The sequence below is a fragment of the Carassius gibelio genome, chromosome A6, assembly GCF_023724105.1.
Source record: "Carassius gibelio isolate Cgi1373 ecotype wild population from Czech Republic chromosome A6, carGib1.2-hapl.c, whole genome shotgun sequence".
Classification (NCBI taxonomy): domain Eukaryota; kingdom Metazoa; phylum Chordata; class Actinopteri; order Cypriniformes; family Cyprinidae; genus Carassius; species Carassius gibelio.
Genome location: NC_068376.1, coordinates 23,627,248 through 23,643,322, shown reverse-complemented (window position 1 = coordinate 23,643,322; position 16,075 = coordinate 23,627,248). Strand labels below are relative to the sequence as shown.

At 35.5% G+C, this 16,075-nt stretch overlaps 2 protein-coding genes across 31 annotated transcripts in view; one reads left to right on the top strand and one right to left on the bottom strand.

The window, feature by feature from the left end:
• LOC128015794 (uncharacterized) overlaps positions 1–6,850 on the top strand; it is a 37,561-nt gene extending 30,711 nt beyond the window's left edge. For 23 of the 29 annotated variants that reach the window (XM_052599953.1, XM_052599950.1, XM_052599949.1 and 20 more), the window contains 9 exons: positions 717–4,270; positions 4,368–4,450; positions 4,530–4,642; positions 4,730–4,852; positions 5,412–5,493; positions 5,570–5,684; positions 5,782–5,880; positions 5,976–6,052; positions 6,151–6,850. In XM_052599953.1, the coding sequence (XP_052455913.1) occupies positions 717–4,270; positions 4,368–4,450; positions 4,530–4,642; positions 4,730–4,852; positions 5,412–5,493; positions 5,570–5,684; positions 5,782–5,880; positions 5,976–6,052; positions 6,151–6,235 (4,331 nt within the window). In that variant the 3' untranslated portion in view covers positions 6,236–6,850. Of the gene's footprint in view, positions 1–683; positions 4,271–4,367; positions 4,451–4,529; positions 4,643–4,729; positions 4,853–5,411; positions 5,494–5,569; positions 5,685–5,781; positions 5,881–5,975; positions 6,053–6,150 lie in introns of all 29 variants that reach the window. The other 6 variants (XM_052599933.1, XM_052599935.1, XM_052599930.1 and 3 more) reach the window with 2 other exon arrangements.
• On the bottom strand, positions 6,418–12,975 carry LOC128015796 (ectonucleoside triphosphate diphosphohydrolase 8). 2 transcript variants are annotated; one of them, XM_052599961.1, is made up of 10 exons: positions 12,829–12,975; positions 12,412–12,548; positions 10,508–10,625; positions 10,084–10,234; positions 9,845–10,004; positions 9,259–9,489; positions 8,837–9,103; positions 8,387–8,497; positions 8,087–8,221; positions 6,418–7,407 (listed from the first exon to the last, which is right to left on the bottom strand). In XM_052599961.1, exons 2-10 carry the CDS (start codon positions 12,532–12,534, stop codon positions 7,216–7,218), a joined length of 1,488 nt encoding a protein of 495 aa, XP_052455921.1. In that variant the 5' UTR covers positions 12,535–12,548; positions 12,829–12,975; the 3' UTR covers positions 6,418–7,215. The 2 variants fall into 2 exon arrangements, with proteins under 2 accessions (XP_052455921.1, XP_052455922.1); XM_052599962.1 differs by having other exon boundaries at positions 12,412–12,543; positions 12,829–12,961.
• Positions 12,976–16,075: the final 3,100 nt, after the last annotated feature.

The following is a 16,075-nucleotide window of genomic DNA, read 5'->3' as shown; positions in this document are numbered from 1 at the left end:
AAACCTGGAAGCAATGAAAATATCTGACGATGCTGAGTGTAAAGTTCAGGAAGAAACCATTCCCAAGCAAAGTGACACCACCATCATTCCTCAAGATTCTCAAAAAGCGGAGGCACACTCAGAATTCACAGTTATTCACAAGAGAAAAATGGGCTCAACTCGTAGACCTCTCAGAGGGAAAAATGGACAAAGAAAAGAAAAAGAACATCATGATGAAAATGAGACACTTGACAGTGAAGATATGATCAATGTAGAGGAAGAAACAATTAGTTTGGAGGATGAACCCCCTCTAGATGAATCTACATTACAAAGTGTAAAACTAGGAGCAAAAGAACAGGAGATGGACATATGCAAGAAAAATGATGTTGGTCCTGTTGAAAGATCTAAATCCACCGACCTGCAGTCATCATGTAGTTCAGATTTAACATCTGAGGAGTCCATTGCAACAAGTATCTGTCACATCACAGAATCACAAACCCTCATGAAACTGAATAAAGAGTCCCAGGAAAATGCTGGCGATGCTGAAAAAGTGGCAGCAGAGGAAAACAAAGACCTACAATTAGAAACTGAATCACAGAACAAAATATCTGACACAACATCTTATGAAGCTGAAGGAACAGAGGAGAAAATCAATGATCTTAGTGTGACATTAATCAGAGAAGTTGAAGTTACTGGAGGGACAGGTACAGTGGAGAGTAATATTACTACTGAGTCAGGTTTGATTCAAAATGACACTTCCTCTGATGCAAAACTGGAAGCATTTAAAGTATCTGACAATGCTGAGCGCGAAGTTCAGAAAGAAACTGACACAGTTCCCAAGCAAAGTGACACCACCATCATTCCTCAAGATGCTCAGAAAGAGGAGGCACACTCAGAATTCACAGTTATTCACAAGAGAAAAATGGGCTCAACTCGTAGACCTCTCAGAGGGAAAAATAGACAAAGAAAAGAAAAAGAACATCATGATGAAAATGAAACACTTGACAGTGAAGATATGATCAATGTAGAAGAAGAAACAATTAGTTTGGAGGATGAACCCCCTCTAGATGAATCTACATTACAAAGTGTAAAACTTGGAGCAAAAGAACAGGAGATGGACACATGCAAGAAAAATGATGTTGGTCCTGTTGAAAGATCTAAATCCACCGACCTGCAGTCATCATGTAGTTCAGATTTAACATCTGAGGAGTCCATTGCAATAAATATCTGTCACATCACAGAATCACAAACCCTCATGAAACTGAATGAAGAGTCCCAGGAAAATGCTGGAGATGCTGAAAACGTGGCAGCAGAGGAAAACAAAGACCTACAATTAGAAACTGAATCACAGGACACAATATCTGACACAACAACTTATGAAGCTGAAGGAACAGAGGAGAAAATCAATGATGTTAGTGTGACATTAGTCGGAGAAGTTGAAGTTACTGGAGATACAGGTACAGGGGAGATTAATATGACTACGGAGTCAGATTTGATTCAAAATGACACTTCCTCTGATGCAAAACTGGAAGCAATAAAAGTATCCGAACATGCTGAGTGTGAAGTTAAGGAAGAAACTGACACCTTTCCCAAGCAAAGTGACACCACCATCATTCCTCAAGATACTCAGAAAGAGGAGGCACACTCAGAATTCACAGTTATTCACAAGAGGAAAATGGGCTCAACTCGTAGACCTCTCAGAGGGAAAAATGGTCAAAGAAAAGTAAGAGTGGAATCCGAGGAAGACACAAAAGCACACTTGGAAGTTCAATACCAGGATAATGTGGTTGATCACATTGAAACACAAGAATTTTTGAATATAAGAGATAATAAAGATGAGGACAGAAAGACCACAGAGACAGTGGACATGTCAGTGCAGGAGCCATGTGATGATTTGGAACTAAAGCAGAGATCAGATGTATCTCAAACACAATCTGGGCCATCACAGGATGATACTGGCTCACATTTATTTGAGGTCCCAGAAAGAACTGCAGATTTTGTTAGAGACAGATTTGCCTGTAGAAGTCATTCTGCTCTGATCTTGTCTGATGCCTTGCTTATGGAGGAAACCCAAATGTATGTCTCATCTGAGAATGCTGCACCGACAGAGATGGCTGAAATGCATCCATTCTCCAAAAGGTCTATGAAGAAGAGAAAAATGGGGTCAACTCGGAAGAGAGGGAAGAGAATGGTGAATGATGAGGAGGTTGAAGAAGAGAAAGAGGGAGAAGCTGAAAATACAACAAATGATGATGGGACCACAAAGTCAGAGGAGAATTTAACTATTGAAGAAGCCATTGCAGGATCTCCTGAACCCCAGCAACTGTTTATTTCATCTGCTGATAGAGAAGGCCATGAGATCCAGGATATTGTTAGTAAATCAGATGTGCAGACAGATATCTCAGAACAAAATTATCCAAATTCTTCCATAAATCCAAACCTATTGATAGAATCTGAATGTTCTTCAAATGTTGCAGCTGAAATGATTTCAGACTTTTCATTGGGATATGCTGACACATACTTAGGTCCTAAACAAATTGTCATTGTCAAACAAAGTGTCATTCCTAAAGAGTCTCATAGAGAAGATCAATCGAGCTTGAATCCAGTCTTTCAAAAACGTAAGATGGGGTCAACGCGTAAGACGCTCAGAGGGAACAAAGGGCAGGGAAAAGAAGAATCCAAAAAGATGGATAGAGATAGCAAAGAAATGACACAGGAGCAGGATACCGAACCACATTTAGCAACCAGTGCAAGAAAAACTGAATGTAAATTTGATGAAAAGGTAGAACAAAACTTCCCTGTTGACTTTTCTCATCCAGTGGCTTCTTCAAAAATGTGCCCTGAATCAGAAAATGGAGGGAAGGAAGTTTCTCCAAATATCCATGACCTATCGGAGGTGAGCGAGGAAAAGGGGATGGAAAGTACTGGAAATGACAGTAATAGTGAGAATGAGGCAATCAATCTCTATGACAGGACAAAGGACAAATTTGTCTTGAAAGTTAATAACAAAGATGTTGATCAAACTGTGTCTGTAGATGTTTATGTAGGATCAGAGCCTGAACAAACTGAAAACACAGGCCATGTTTTTCCCACACAAGAACTAAAAAGCACTCAGGATGATTTTGTTAATGAAATCAGTTCCACTCAAGAAAAGAGGCGAAAGATGGGCTCAACCCGGAGAAATCCTAAAGTAATACATGGGGAAAATATGGCCGATAATGCAGATGCACTTGGTGTGGCAGAGAATAGCGAAACTAAGAAAGCAGAAGATGATTTGGATGATATGCCTTTAGCATCAAGCATCAATCAGTCCAAGGAAGTGTCTTCAGTCAGTACCACAGATCTTGAATCAGAAATGTTAGGTAGTGCAACTGATTTAAAAGAAGAAAATGACCATCAGAACAATTCTGAACCTAGTGGACCAACAGTGCCTGAGACACCTGAAAACACCCTTCAGTTAGTGAATGCTGATGTTACCAAACATCCACAGTCAGAGACTGTTACTACTGAGAAGAGAAGAAAGATGGGCTCGACTCGGAAGAATCTCAGAGCAGGAAGAAACCAAGGAATAAGAGAAGGTTTTGAGGAAACAGAAACTACAGATACAAATCTGCAGATGCCTCAGGACTCTGAAATGAGCTTAGGAGACCAAACATCTTATGATTACTCTGATCAGTCAGAAGATTCACTTCTCAGTGAGATAGAGAGAGCATTAAATAAGACGTCTCAAAGTTCAATGAGTAATGATGGGGAATCAATCATCAAAGAGCCAAAACACATAGCGAATGCTCCTGATCTCAATATGCAAGAAAACTCCGAAATCAAATCTCTCCAGCCGACACCATTGGTTCACAGTGAACCCAACTCACCTGGAGGACGAAGAAGAAAAATGGGGTCAACTCGCAAGAATTCCAGACAGCAGCTCAAAGCAGAAAGGGAGGATGAAGACAAAGAGGATGGGGAGAAAGATATTTCGAATTTAAGAATGGATGAGCAAGAAATCAAGGATCTTGAAAGAGTTGAGGTGTCTATAGTGCCTAATATCACTGAAAACAAACTAAATAAAGAGTATCTTGATGTCTCTAGTGCACACACAAGTAGCAGCCAGCTAGAAGAGAGCGCTAACCCTGTTTGCCAAGAAAGGACGTCTCCATCAACAAAAAGGAAGTTTGGGTCCAGACGTGCTAATAAGAGCAAACAAGGCCTTAGTAGTCTGGCCACTTCTGATTTTAAGAATGAATTAGAAGATGGAGATCATAAAGCGGACAAGCTGTGCAGTGATGTCTCAGAGGTATATATCTCTTTGTTTAGAAAATGTCCTTACATTTTGTACTTCAATCTTTAATGCTACTTGCTTTTAAACACTAACAAATACCTGTATTGCTAAGGTTTGTGATCCATGCCTCACCTTACAACCAGAGAATCAACCGATTACCCATCCAGTCTCTGAGCAGAGGAACATGGAAGCCAAGTATGACACAGAGCTATATAATAATTCTTTATCTGTATATATAATATATCTTTATTTAATTTAATTTTTCCTGCTCCAGAAATGAAGAAGCTGCTCCAAAAGCCACTGGTGCTGGTCCCGTTTCTTTGGGCCAAATCATTAAACCTGATAGAAGCACTGGAGCTAAGCAGACTGTAAATTTAAACAACAGTAGTGAGTACAGTGATAAAACATTGTCATGTAATTATTTCTTAAAGTTTAATATCTGATACTCATCTACACACAAACTCTGTCATATAGTTTCAGATGCTGAAGAAGTTCAGTTTAACGTTGTCATGGTGGGAAACTGCAGTGTGGGGAAGACTTCCTTCATCAGACGCTTCCATGAAGGGCAGTTCACTGAGGATTACCGCTCCACTATTGGTGGGTGCTTTGCGGTGGAGAGCAGGCATTCTTGTTTACTGAAGCAATTATTCACATTCCCATTCAAGATTTTGAAAAAGTTTTTAAAAAAGTATTTTATGCTCATACAGTTTATTTGATCAAAAATACAGTAAAAACAATACTATTGTAAAATATTATTAGATTTTCAAATACTGCTGATTTGATTCTTAATAAACATTCCTGATTATTATCAATGTTCAAAACAGTTGCGCTGCTCAATATTTTTGTGGATACATTTTTTCAGGATCTTTTTCATGTATTTACTGTTAATTTTGGTTAAATTAATGCATCCTTTCCGAATAAAGGTGTTAAATTCTTTAAAACATCTTACCGACCTTAAATTTACAATGGTATTGTATAAGGTGCCATGGTACACTATATAGAAATAAATTATTTCTAAGAAGAAAAAATGCAGCCTAATGATAATGATCAGTTCCAAATGTATAAATATATAAAATATATAAATATATATATATATATATATATATATTTTTTTTTTAAGTTATTTTATGTTACATATTTTATGTTTTGCACCCAGGTGTTGACACCTGTATACAGACTGTTGCTCTGCCTGACAGAACTGTTAAACTGCAGATATGGGACACAGCGGGTCAAGAGAGGTAAGAACTCAGAATAAATTAACACATGATGAAAAAAGTTGTCTGTGTGTAATTTAACCCCAAAAATCTTTATAAGGTTTCACAGCATCACCACACAAGTGTTCCACAGAGCTGATGGGCTTCTGCTCATGTATGCAATCACATGTTCAAACAGTTTTATTTCTGTACGAGATTGGATCTCTCGAGCTCAGGTATCTAATGTTTTCATTCCTTCATGTTCCTTATATTTTACTAAAAATATATTGAAACATCCCCTTCTCTAAATTGTATTATGACAATGTTACGCAGGAAAGGGCTCCTGATGATGTCATCATGATGTTGCTTGGAAACAAGAATGATTCTGGAGAGCGTGCAGTCCAGATTCAAGAAGGAGCAGATCTGGCCAGAGTAAGAGATCATCGTGACCCAAAAAAAAGTACTGTCCAATTGTTTTGCCTGAGTATATTTCTACTCAAAGTCTGGTTGTATTTTCTCTTCATTAGGAATACAACATAAATTTCATGGAGTGCAGTGCTGCAACTGGGGCGAATGTGTCAGAATCCATGACAACTCTAGCAGAGTAAGACTCGAAACTGACAAAACCCATCACACCAATTATTACTTGTTCAACGTGTGTTTTCTGTCCATGCATAAGGATAAAGATCTTGTTGCTACTAGGTTGTTAATGGAGCGCAAGTCACAGAAGGAGAGACACGCAACATTGAGAAGAGAACCATCACAGAAGAAATCCGGTTGCTGTTGAAAACACACTCCCACACACACAACACGCATGACCTTTCAAAAGTTTGGGTTGGGTAGATACTTTTTGTAGAAATTAATACTGTTATTCAGCAATTATTCATTAAATTGATCAAAAGTGACAGTAAAGAATATATCAATTCAGGGAGAAATATAAAATAAATATAATATTAAAATAAATGGTGATTTTTTTTTTATTGATCTATTTATTTAAGAATCCTGGAAAATTTTACATTCATAAATTATCAGCTTTCCTGTCAGAGGAATAAATAAAACCCATAAAAAGTAATAATATTTCACAATATTACTGTTTTTATCAATTAAATGCAGTATTACTCAGTATAGCATACTTTACATAAAAAAAAAAAAATTGTGGGTAATGTGTAAACAATTTGTAAAAAGAAAAGGCAAAAAAAAAAGTACGCTGCTTATATTTTGTTGCTTAAGGAGAATGTCATTTCTGTATTTTATAAATATGTACAAAGTACAATAATGATTTCACACATAATTATAATATAATCATACATTTATTTAATGTCTGTTAAGTGCTTTAATTCCTACTGCAAGTGCTGAGTGTAAGTAAAAATGAATACAAGCAAATAAAAAATCTATACTCTTACGATTTAGAGTTTATGAATGATGAAAAATCACTGTTTTGAGAATTATACGTTAGTACATACTAAATCATTGACAGACTAGTAAGCCTTCAAAACAAGACACTACTTTAAAAAACAAAAAGCTACATTTAGCTAGAAATGGTATAGAATGTTAGAAAAACAAAGCACCTGTCATCTCATTTTGTCATCACAATGTCAAAATGCATAGATTATTTCACTATTTGTGAGGTCTTTGTTGAAAAAAAACAAACGTCTCAAATCACATCAGAAACAGTAGTCAAAAGAGAAGTTTGTCGATCTTTGTATCTGTTGTCTGAAATTTAAGCAATAAATACTAATGCATACACACACATTCATGACACACAACTCAATGGTTTAGGTCACAAACAAAGAGAATGGCTATAAAAAGAATGAGAATGAGGGAAAATACAATGAAGACAATCTGAGCTGCCCACTGACTGTGCGGCACTCCTGTCACTGCTCTGGACCGTTCAGAAGGAATCATGTTGGTCAGGTTCAGCATGTAGCCCAATGTCCAACCAACATCTGTATCTGCCACCTGTAACCATCATACAATCTTATATGAGTACAAATCACACTGATGGGGAAAGTAAGCCCATTTACAGGGAGATTCCCAGAAGTCTGGAGCAGAGGTCATCTGATGGTGAACATGTTCACCAAGTACAACATTCCAATCAACCAATCAGAATTGAGATATAACTTTTAAAAAAATATCTGTTTTAGGCTTAAAATCAGGGTTAGGTGCTTCTACACCCTTTTTAATAAGCTATCTTAAATATTTAAAATATTTCCCACTGATTTTAGGAATAAAATATTGGTAGGGTCAGGTTTAGGGGTAGGGATTGGATCAAGTTTATATTTTTGGACAATAATATTGATCCAGGATCATCAAAAGATGTTGATCCAGGAAAATGTCTTACTCTGCAAAATCACGCTGACCGTCATCTGATATATACTGTCAGGCTGAGAACATGGCATGATGTCAGTTTAAGATACTTCCACTGTGCTTTTGAGCAATGCAAATAATCTGAAATTAAATTCTAGTCTCTAAATGATTTATGAATCACTGAATATCCATATTTAGTCTGCTATATTAATGAGGAGGATATTGACCTGTATGTATACCTGTAAATTCAAACCTGACCTGTAAATTTTTATTACTGAACCGGTTCATTTCGGTAAAGGAATGCTAATAATATAAGCTGATGAAACCTTACCTGTTTCTTAAAAGAGATTTGATCCCATGTGTTATTGAACTTGTATCCTTTCAAGAGAATAGTCATAATATAATGAGCAGAAGCACAATAATCTTTCAGATATTTTGGAGTAGTCTTTGGATTTCCAGCCTTCAGCTGCAGAAAGAAATAATGGTCATAAAAATGAATTTAAGAATCAGTATTACAAAAGATAACACCAGCATCATCAAATGGACTCGTAATGTGATTCACTTTCACTTCTAAATTTTCCAGGCATTTTACTATAAAATATAGTACTGCAATTAATGTCTGTGAACTCACAGAGGTCCAGTTTTTGTTGCAGTGGGTCTCAATAGTGGAAAGAACCTGGGTCAGTGGAGCTTTTGGGACAAGTCCAAGGAAGTCAAAGGTGTAGAAGAATGCAGAAAAAGCCTGAGATGTATAAGAAGAATCCAAAAATTATAGCAGAGGATCATTTTGATATAAATATCATTTATATCAAGAGTCATTTATTTATTCATTTGGTTCGTTCAAATGGCTGATTCATTTAGGAGTGAAGTAAATGGTTCTTTATGAATGGTTCATTGAATCATTAGGCTTGTTTGGCTAGAATCTAACCCCCAACCTTGCAATTGATAGCGCAGTGCTCTACCAATTGAGCTACAGGAACATATATATATTTCATTTCCTTCCTAACATTAAATCATACAACTTTAATATCATGCTACTAGTAATTAGTGATGATGATTTGATAAGGAAAGAAACACTTACAAAGAATTCGCCATTGACTGGAGGTTGATAGGCACCATTGAAGCCACAGTCTGGTGAAAATGCACAGTCGGTCAGGTTAACAATGTTCTCCATTAGAGAAAGACAGAGTGATGAGTTACCCGTTCCTAAAAACTTTACTGTAGCTGTGCTGTTAAAACTGTTTGGTTTGACCACACAGGGGGAGTTGTAAAGGTCATTCAAAGTAAGATTGAGGTCAAATCCAACATGGTAGCATGGGTGACTGATAACAGGTGAGGATCCAGAAGTCTAAATGAAGCAAACCCCATATCAGACATTCAATTATGACCATATTTTTATTGGTAAATACTTTCTTTCCAAAACTTCATACAGTAAATGTGTTTTTGCTAAAACTAGTATAGTAAAAACCTACTCGGAGATAATGAATAGAATTAAACACCAACCTTGTGGAGGTAGACCTGAAGCTTCCTCAAAGCCTGGTCCTTGCCAAAGCACAAGTAGCTGTGTGTGTACAGCTCATATTTGTGCCCATAGAGCTGGATATTAAAAGCTGAATCTTTGTTTTTCACTGGGTCTTTTGGGGTGAATGAGATCTGTGTTGATGAGCCACCGAGATCAAGAGCCCCAAGGATCTTTCCTGCTTTTGGGTGGATCCAATGGCCCTCAAATGAATGCTGCAAAAAAAAAAAACATTGAGGTACATGATGTTCTAACAAAAGAGAAGTGATTAATAGTGATTAAGTATCATTTCTACTGTTGATTGATTTAATTAACTGAGTCTGTGTTGTCAAAACAACATGAAAAACTGTACATGTGTTCAGTGGCCTTTAGGAAGAATGACAAATAAAGATATCTGACATGATAACAAAGTAATAACTTTAGTTTAAAATGACTGATGCTGCATTGTTTGGTTTTTACAATGTTCATTGGATCATTGTAAAAGAAATGGGCTGACCCTTAAGTTTGAAGAACTCTGCATTAATATCCACTCAGTCCTAATTTCTTCAGTGTTGGAAAGCCATTATTCACCTTGATAAAACTCTCCATGAGATAGTTGATGGTGATCCAACCAAAAGCCCCCTCCTCCATGCCAGAGAGTATTCTGGCCCCTCGAAAATCAAATGGATAGCTTTGGATTGTTTTGGTGACTTCTTCGAGAATGCTGTCTGCTAAACTTTGGTCCTGTAAGCTGTGAAACCAATGTAAAGATCAGTGTAATCCATATCATTTATATGACACTTCTGTCAATTATTGTTAAGTTCAATCACCTAAGAAGCCGCATGCCAGCAGTGGCACCAAGGTACACAGGTGTAGTTTTCCACTCTCTTTCTGGTATTTCTGCCTTGGCCTCATCCAAGCATTTCTTAAGACTTTCTCCAGCTGCCAGAGGGTTCTGTACATAGCTGGATATACCATCACCTAAAAACGATAAAAATCATTTGACAATTAAATCTTAAGTACACATAGTATAGCCTACTCATAGGGACCGGCATCCCAGCCATTTAGGCCACGTGAAGTTTTGTGATGGACCTGTTGAAACGGTTTAGTTTGTTTTCTATTCAGTGAATGAAGTAATATTGACTAAATGCATTCGATTCATCTTTGTCACCTTATAAGACATAATTAAATCACCGCAAAGTGTTATAATGTTAGGGAACAAGGAGCTGGACAAGTTTCCAGCACTGTACTCACCATCCACATCACAGCTCTGTTTCTGAGAGACTATTCCAGTGTTATTCTCTTTGTTCCCCACCCACTGGTACAGGAAGAGTGCCGTGTGAGTTGAGCCGGCATCAAACACAATCCCATACTGAGGAAGTCAGACAAAGAGTTCCATAAATTTGGACAAAACTTGATTTACTGGGTGTGCTTACTTTCCTGAGCGAAACACACACACATCCTGAGGGAAAACATTTGACAGTAACTATCACATTCAAGTTAGACCACAGGATTCATAAAAATAGTTTGTGTTGAGGAATTGTATAGAACTTATTTGGTTGTTCGGTTTACTTGTGGTCTGAAATCATGTATATTTTCTTGTTGTTTTAAGTTTGTTTGTTTTCTTAACCATAGATTGGTTTGTTTTTGTGAGACAGACTGCGTAAATGATGTGTGAAATAGATGCTTTCCATCTCCTGTATTCCGGAAAGCAGGTTGCGATGCTTTGGTATGTGCTTCGTTAAATATGGAGCTGTTTTACTAAAGATGCCTCCATCACATATGCAGACTGATATCTAAAAGTTTATTTTTGCTCTTCTTTTCAGTCTGATATTAAAGTTGAATAAAACTCTCAACAATAAAAACTAGCTAGGTTAGCTAGCTAGGTTGTTCACACTTTCTCCATCGAGAAGGAAAATGTTGGTAACACTTTACAACAGGGTTCCATTTGTTAACCTTAGTTAAACCATAAGCAATACTTTGCAATAATATCATTAACCTAAACCTAAATTAATACATAAACTAACAACAAACAATATATTTGTTATAGTATTTATTAATCTTAAATAGTTAATAAAAATACAAAGGTTTATTGTTCACGTTAGCTCAGGGCAATCAATTATTATTAAGAAATACAACTTTTGGGTAACCAGTTCTCACTATTAACAAGTTACTATTAGCATGGATATTACTAGCATATTGGCCATTTATTAGTACTTACAAAGTACATATTAATGCCTTATTCTGCATGACCATATTTTGGATTCCTTACTCCTACCCCAATCCTGAACTTAACAACTACCTTACTATTTATTAATAAGCAACAAATTAGGAGTTTAATTAGTTAAACGTCATAGTTACTAGTTAGTTAAAGTGTGACCAGCTTTTGATTTCATTAGTCAGTGTTGAAATTCATTAACTGAGATTAACAAATGCTTTAAAACTATTTTTCATTTTTAGATCATCTCAACAACTATAGTTACTATAGTTAACTAATGTTAACAAATGGAACCTAACTGTTAAGTCCTACAGAATTTATTAATTTAGGTTCATGTTAATTTCAATACGAATGCATTTCCACTTGAGATGTTAATGTGTAAAGTTAGTTGTAAAGTGTCAAGGGTTTTATTTTAAATTATTAAAAATAAACTCAATTCATGAATATCTTAACAATAAACACTTGTTTTAGAAACAAATAGACACATACTGTATTGTGTGTGGTCAAAATATTATCACTAATGTGACAATAGTGTTATATACAAGAATTATGTTTTCACGGATACAGGTTTAAATGTCCTGTTCCCATTTCCCTTCTTTCACCCTCCACTTTCCTGTGGGTGATTGCCCTCTACAAAAGTGGACATGAATACTTTTTTTTTTTCTCAAACTGTGACCGTTAAAAGTTTAACATAAAAAAATAACTTATTTTTTAAATGTCTCAACGATATCAAATTGTAGAATGAGCAGAGTCACAGTTGTAGAAGTGTTATCCGACACCTATATATATTTATTATAATATCCGATAAAGCAAATATTGACACCTGTTAAGATGATCTGTTTTTAATAAACAACAGGCAGTGCAAGCAGAAAAAAGAACATTTTCTGATAGGTATCTCCTGTATGATTGCCTTTTACAACTGTAACTGACATCTTTGCACCTTTGTTGAGGATTGATCCAAAGTCTGATGATTTGCAAGCGAGAGAATCAAAGCGATGATGGTTGTACAAGCTACGGCTGCCATTGCAGCACCCAGCACTAAAGCTTTCACCTGAATCCCCATACCTGCAATCTGTCCTGAAACAAAACAAATATGCACTACAGGTACAAGGCTGATCCACAAATATGTGAAGTTCATTTCATGCATGCCAAAGTTAAATAGTCAAATCCTGTTTCAGACACATTCATTTGTCATAGCTTTGTTTACACTTCACATGCTCATTCATGTCTACAGGTGTACAAGTTTAAGAGAATCAATTATTAACCGAGATCTTCAATTAATCTTAGTTGTTTTAAAGCTGCTTGGCAGATAGAGACACATAACAGTAACAATTTAGAGAGAAAGCAAATGTCTTACCTTATTCCCTCTCCTTTACCTGTCCAGATGAACTTTCTCTTTGAACATATATGTGCCCGCGTATTGAAGACAGGTATGTGTGCAATGCTGATACCTCCACACCTTTACTCCAGCCGGGGCCTTTGGGAACTGAAGTTATACTCCCACTTCCCCAGTATATCATCAGCTCATTACACACACACATAACACTCTCACTAACTTTTCCTCTTTCACACACACAGTTAAGTACACATACTCACAAACACACATTTTCATTGGACCAAATATCCTCTCTTATTTTTATGTATCAGTATCACAATTTGAATCATTTATTGGAAGTTTTTTTTTTTTTTAAGAATTTGACTAGAACTGTGGGAACTGATTAAAAAAACTACTTATCTGAATAAAATTGAAAGCATGCGCTAACCTCATTGTTACTTAATAACTAATCTCTTTTTGACTCTGTTGTGTTAAAGTCCTTGGGTTAACAGTGTAGAGCACTACCCAAATTTACACAGACAAGAAAAGCACCCTTTTACCATTTGTAGAAGAATATTGCTGCTGGACGAAACCTTTCACAATGTTATGAAATCTGATTAAACTACACTGATAATTATGGATCCTTCACTGAACCTGCAGTCTGGAATTCCTTTTTCTCCTATATGAGGAATTTTTGGCAAAATTTACCTTTTAACTGGTTATGTAGACTAGATACTTTAAATGACAAGGAAAAACTATTATTCTTTTAGTAACGCTATGGATTAGGGAATGGAGTTTTCCCTCAATTAACTCCTAATTACTTCTTATCGATCGTAAGTTAGGTAGTTTTTCAGTAATATTCAGTAGTATTCAGTAGTGTTATATACAAAATTTGTATATATGTTCTGCTTTCCTAATATTTTTGCAATTACAGTTAGATGAATTCATCTTTTGGCTTGTGATATAGCCTACATTATATGCAAAGGGTTCTTTTTGACAGGTCAACTAATAAACAATTATAGCAAAAGTGGAGGTCAAATCTTAATTTTATTCCCATAGCTTTTGTTTTTAATAATGGAGAAGACTTTTTAAATAGACCACATTCCTGACACAGTCAAGATCGGCTTACTTTATTTGTTCAAAATTTACTTTGCTTAACCTTCTTATACAGTTTTACTACAACTGCATTTTGTCTGCAGTGAACAATTCAAACATTTCAAACAATACATCAAATCCAGATGCCTTACGTATTTATTTATTTGTTTATTTATCAATTAAAAACAAAAACCTCCAGGAAATATAAGACTGGATTTTATATTATATTAGCAATTTACTTTTGATAGAATTCACAAAATTATTTTAATCCAACAGGATTTTGAATTTGAATTAGGTAGGCGAAAAAAACATGCAAAACTGCTGGAAAAACACATTTTTGTACTTCAATGTCAATGTCTCATAGTTAAAAAAAATTTACTTAATGTTAGCACAATTTAGGTATGTTAAAATAGCCTCTTGATTAACAATGTTTTGAAATGTTGATATTTCTGTAATTTTACAAGAGATCAAATACATCCAACTAATAACACAAAATGTCACATTACTATCATAAAATCCATTGCTAAAACAATTTTAATGTTTGTGCTGTCTTTTTCACCAAAGTACCCGCTCCTGTATGTTTGTAACAAAAGTTTTTTCATTTTAAACCTTGTGACAATTTCCCGTTTGTCAATAGCCGCTGAATCCCATTTATTAAGACATTTATAATAGGGAGACAACAATGTGATGCATAGCAGGAATTTGGTTTGCGGTAGACTAAATAAGCGTTTACTTGACTGCTTGGTGTTGAAGGATCTCGTCCAGTAGAGGGCGATGATGCATCTGTAATACTAATTTGTCATGAAAATTATACCAATAATCTTAGTTATACTTTCATAACTATTATATATATATATATATATATATATATATATATATATATATATATATATATATATATATATATATATAAATATATAAGCAAAGAGTTCTTGCAATGATCCAGGGTGCCAACCAGAAAGCCTTAATTATGTGAGTCGCTATAAAAATATTATTCTACATATTACATTTCATACAGTCAGACTACATGAAAACATTTGGGTAATGAACTCTCAAGATGAACTCTCAAGCTCTCCTTCTGAGATGGTTGTGGACAGAGAGACACCTGTGACAATCAGTGAGGGGTGAACAAAACAATGTTGAATGAACCAACTGCCTCAATTAGGATGATTTGATTCTTGGGAAGTATTTATCCATTTACTCTAACTTAGAAATTTGTTATGCAATCATCATTTTGCATATTTAATACTGCATTTTAGTTATGTTCTCAGTGTCATCATTGATAATATTTAAGTTGTGTATGTGTTAATTTTTCTCTAGCTGTACGATTTTGGTACAAGCAGCAGCATCAATATAATGTTGGCCAGCGCAATCTATGGCTTTAATATTTAACAAAAATATTTGTATAGAATTATGCATTAAGAAATGAAAGCTGTGCATAGTGGCATGTGCTATTGGCTTCTGTAAGTCAGATTCCATGTCACTTAATACTGTGCGTGTGTGTGTGATTTGACTTTTCTGAATGAATCATGTGATGCTATTGTAATGTTTAGTCACATTACAAAAACTCTAAATAATATAATATAATATAAAACTGCATGATGTCATTTCTTACAGTTACATAATTCTTATAGTATCATTTTACAGTATTTACAGTGTGCTCTATTCCCAGATTTAGGATTAAAAAGCTAATGGAAATATTAGATCATCTTCAATTGGCAAAAAATTGAATGGATATAACTGGAAGTATAAATGAAATCTGCAATATGACAATTTTCTCTTATCTTGTGTCTTAAAACAGGTGTAACAGTGGTTTTGGGGCTCTGCATGACCATGATTAATTGAACAGACAGAGACTTCCTTCTTTGAACATACACATCGAGAGTGCCATCAGACACATTAAAGCTGCAGTAGGTAACTTTTGTAAAAATATATTTTTTACATATTTGTTAAACCTGTCATTATGTCCTGACAGTAGAATATGAGACAAATAATCTGTGAAAAATCAAGCTCCTCTGGCTCCTCCCAGTGGTCCTATTGCCATTTGCAGAAGTTCATCCGCTCCCGGTAAGAAACAACCAATCAGAGCTGCGGTCCGTAATTTGTTTGTGTTCAAAATGTAGAAAAATTTATATAATAAGCGAGTACACCATGAATCCATTTTCCAAACCGTGTTTTTAGCTTGTCCTGAATC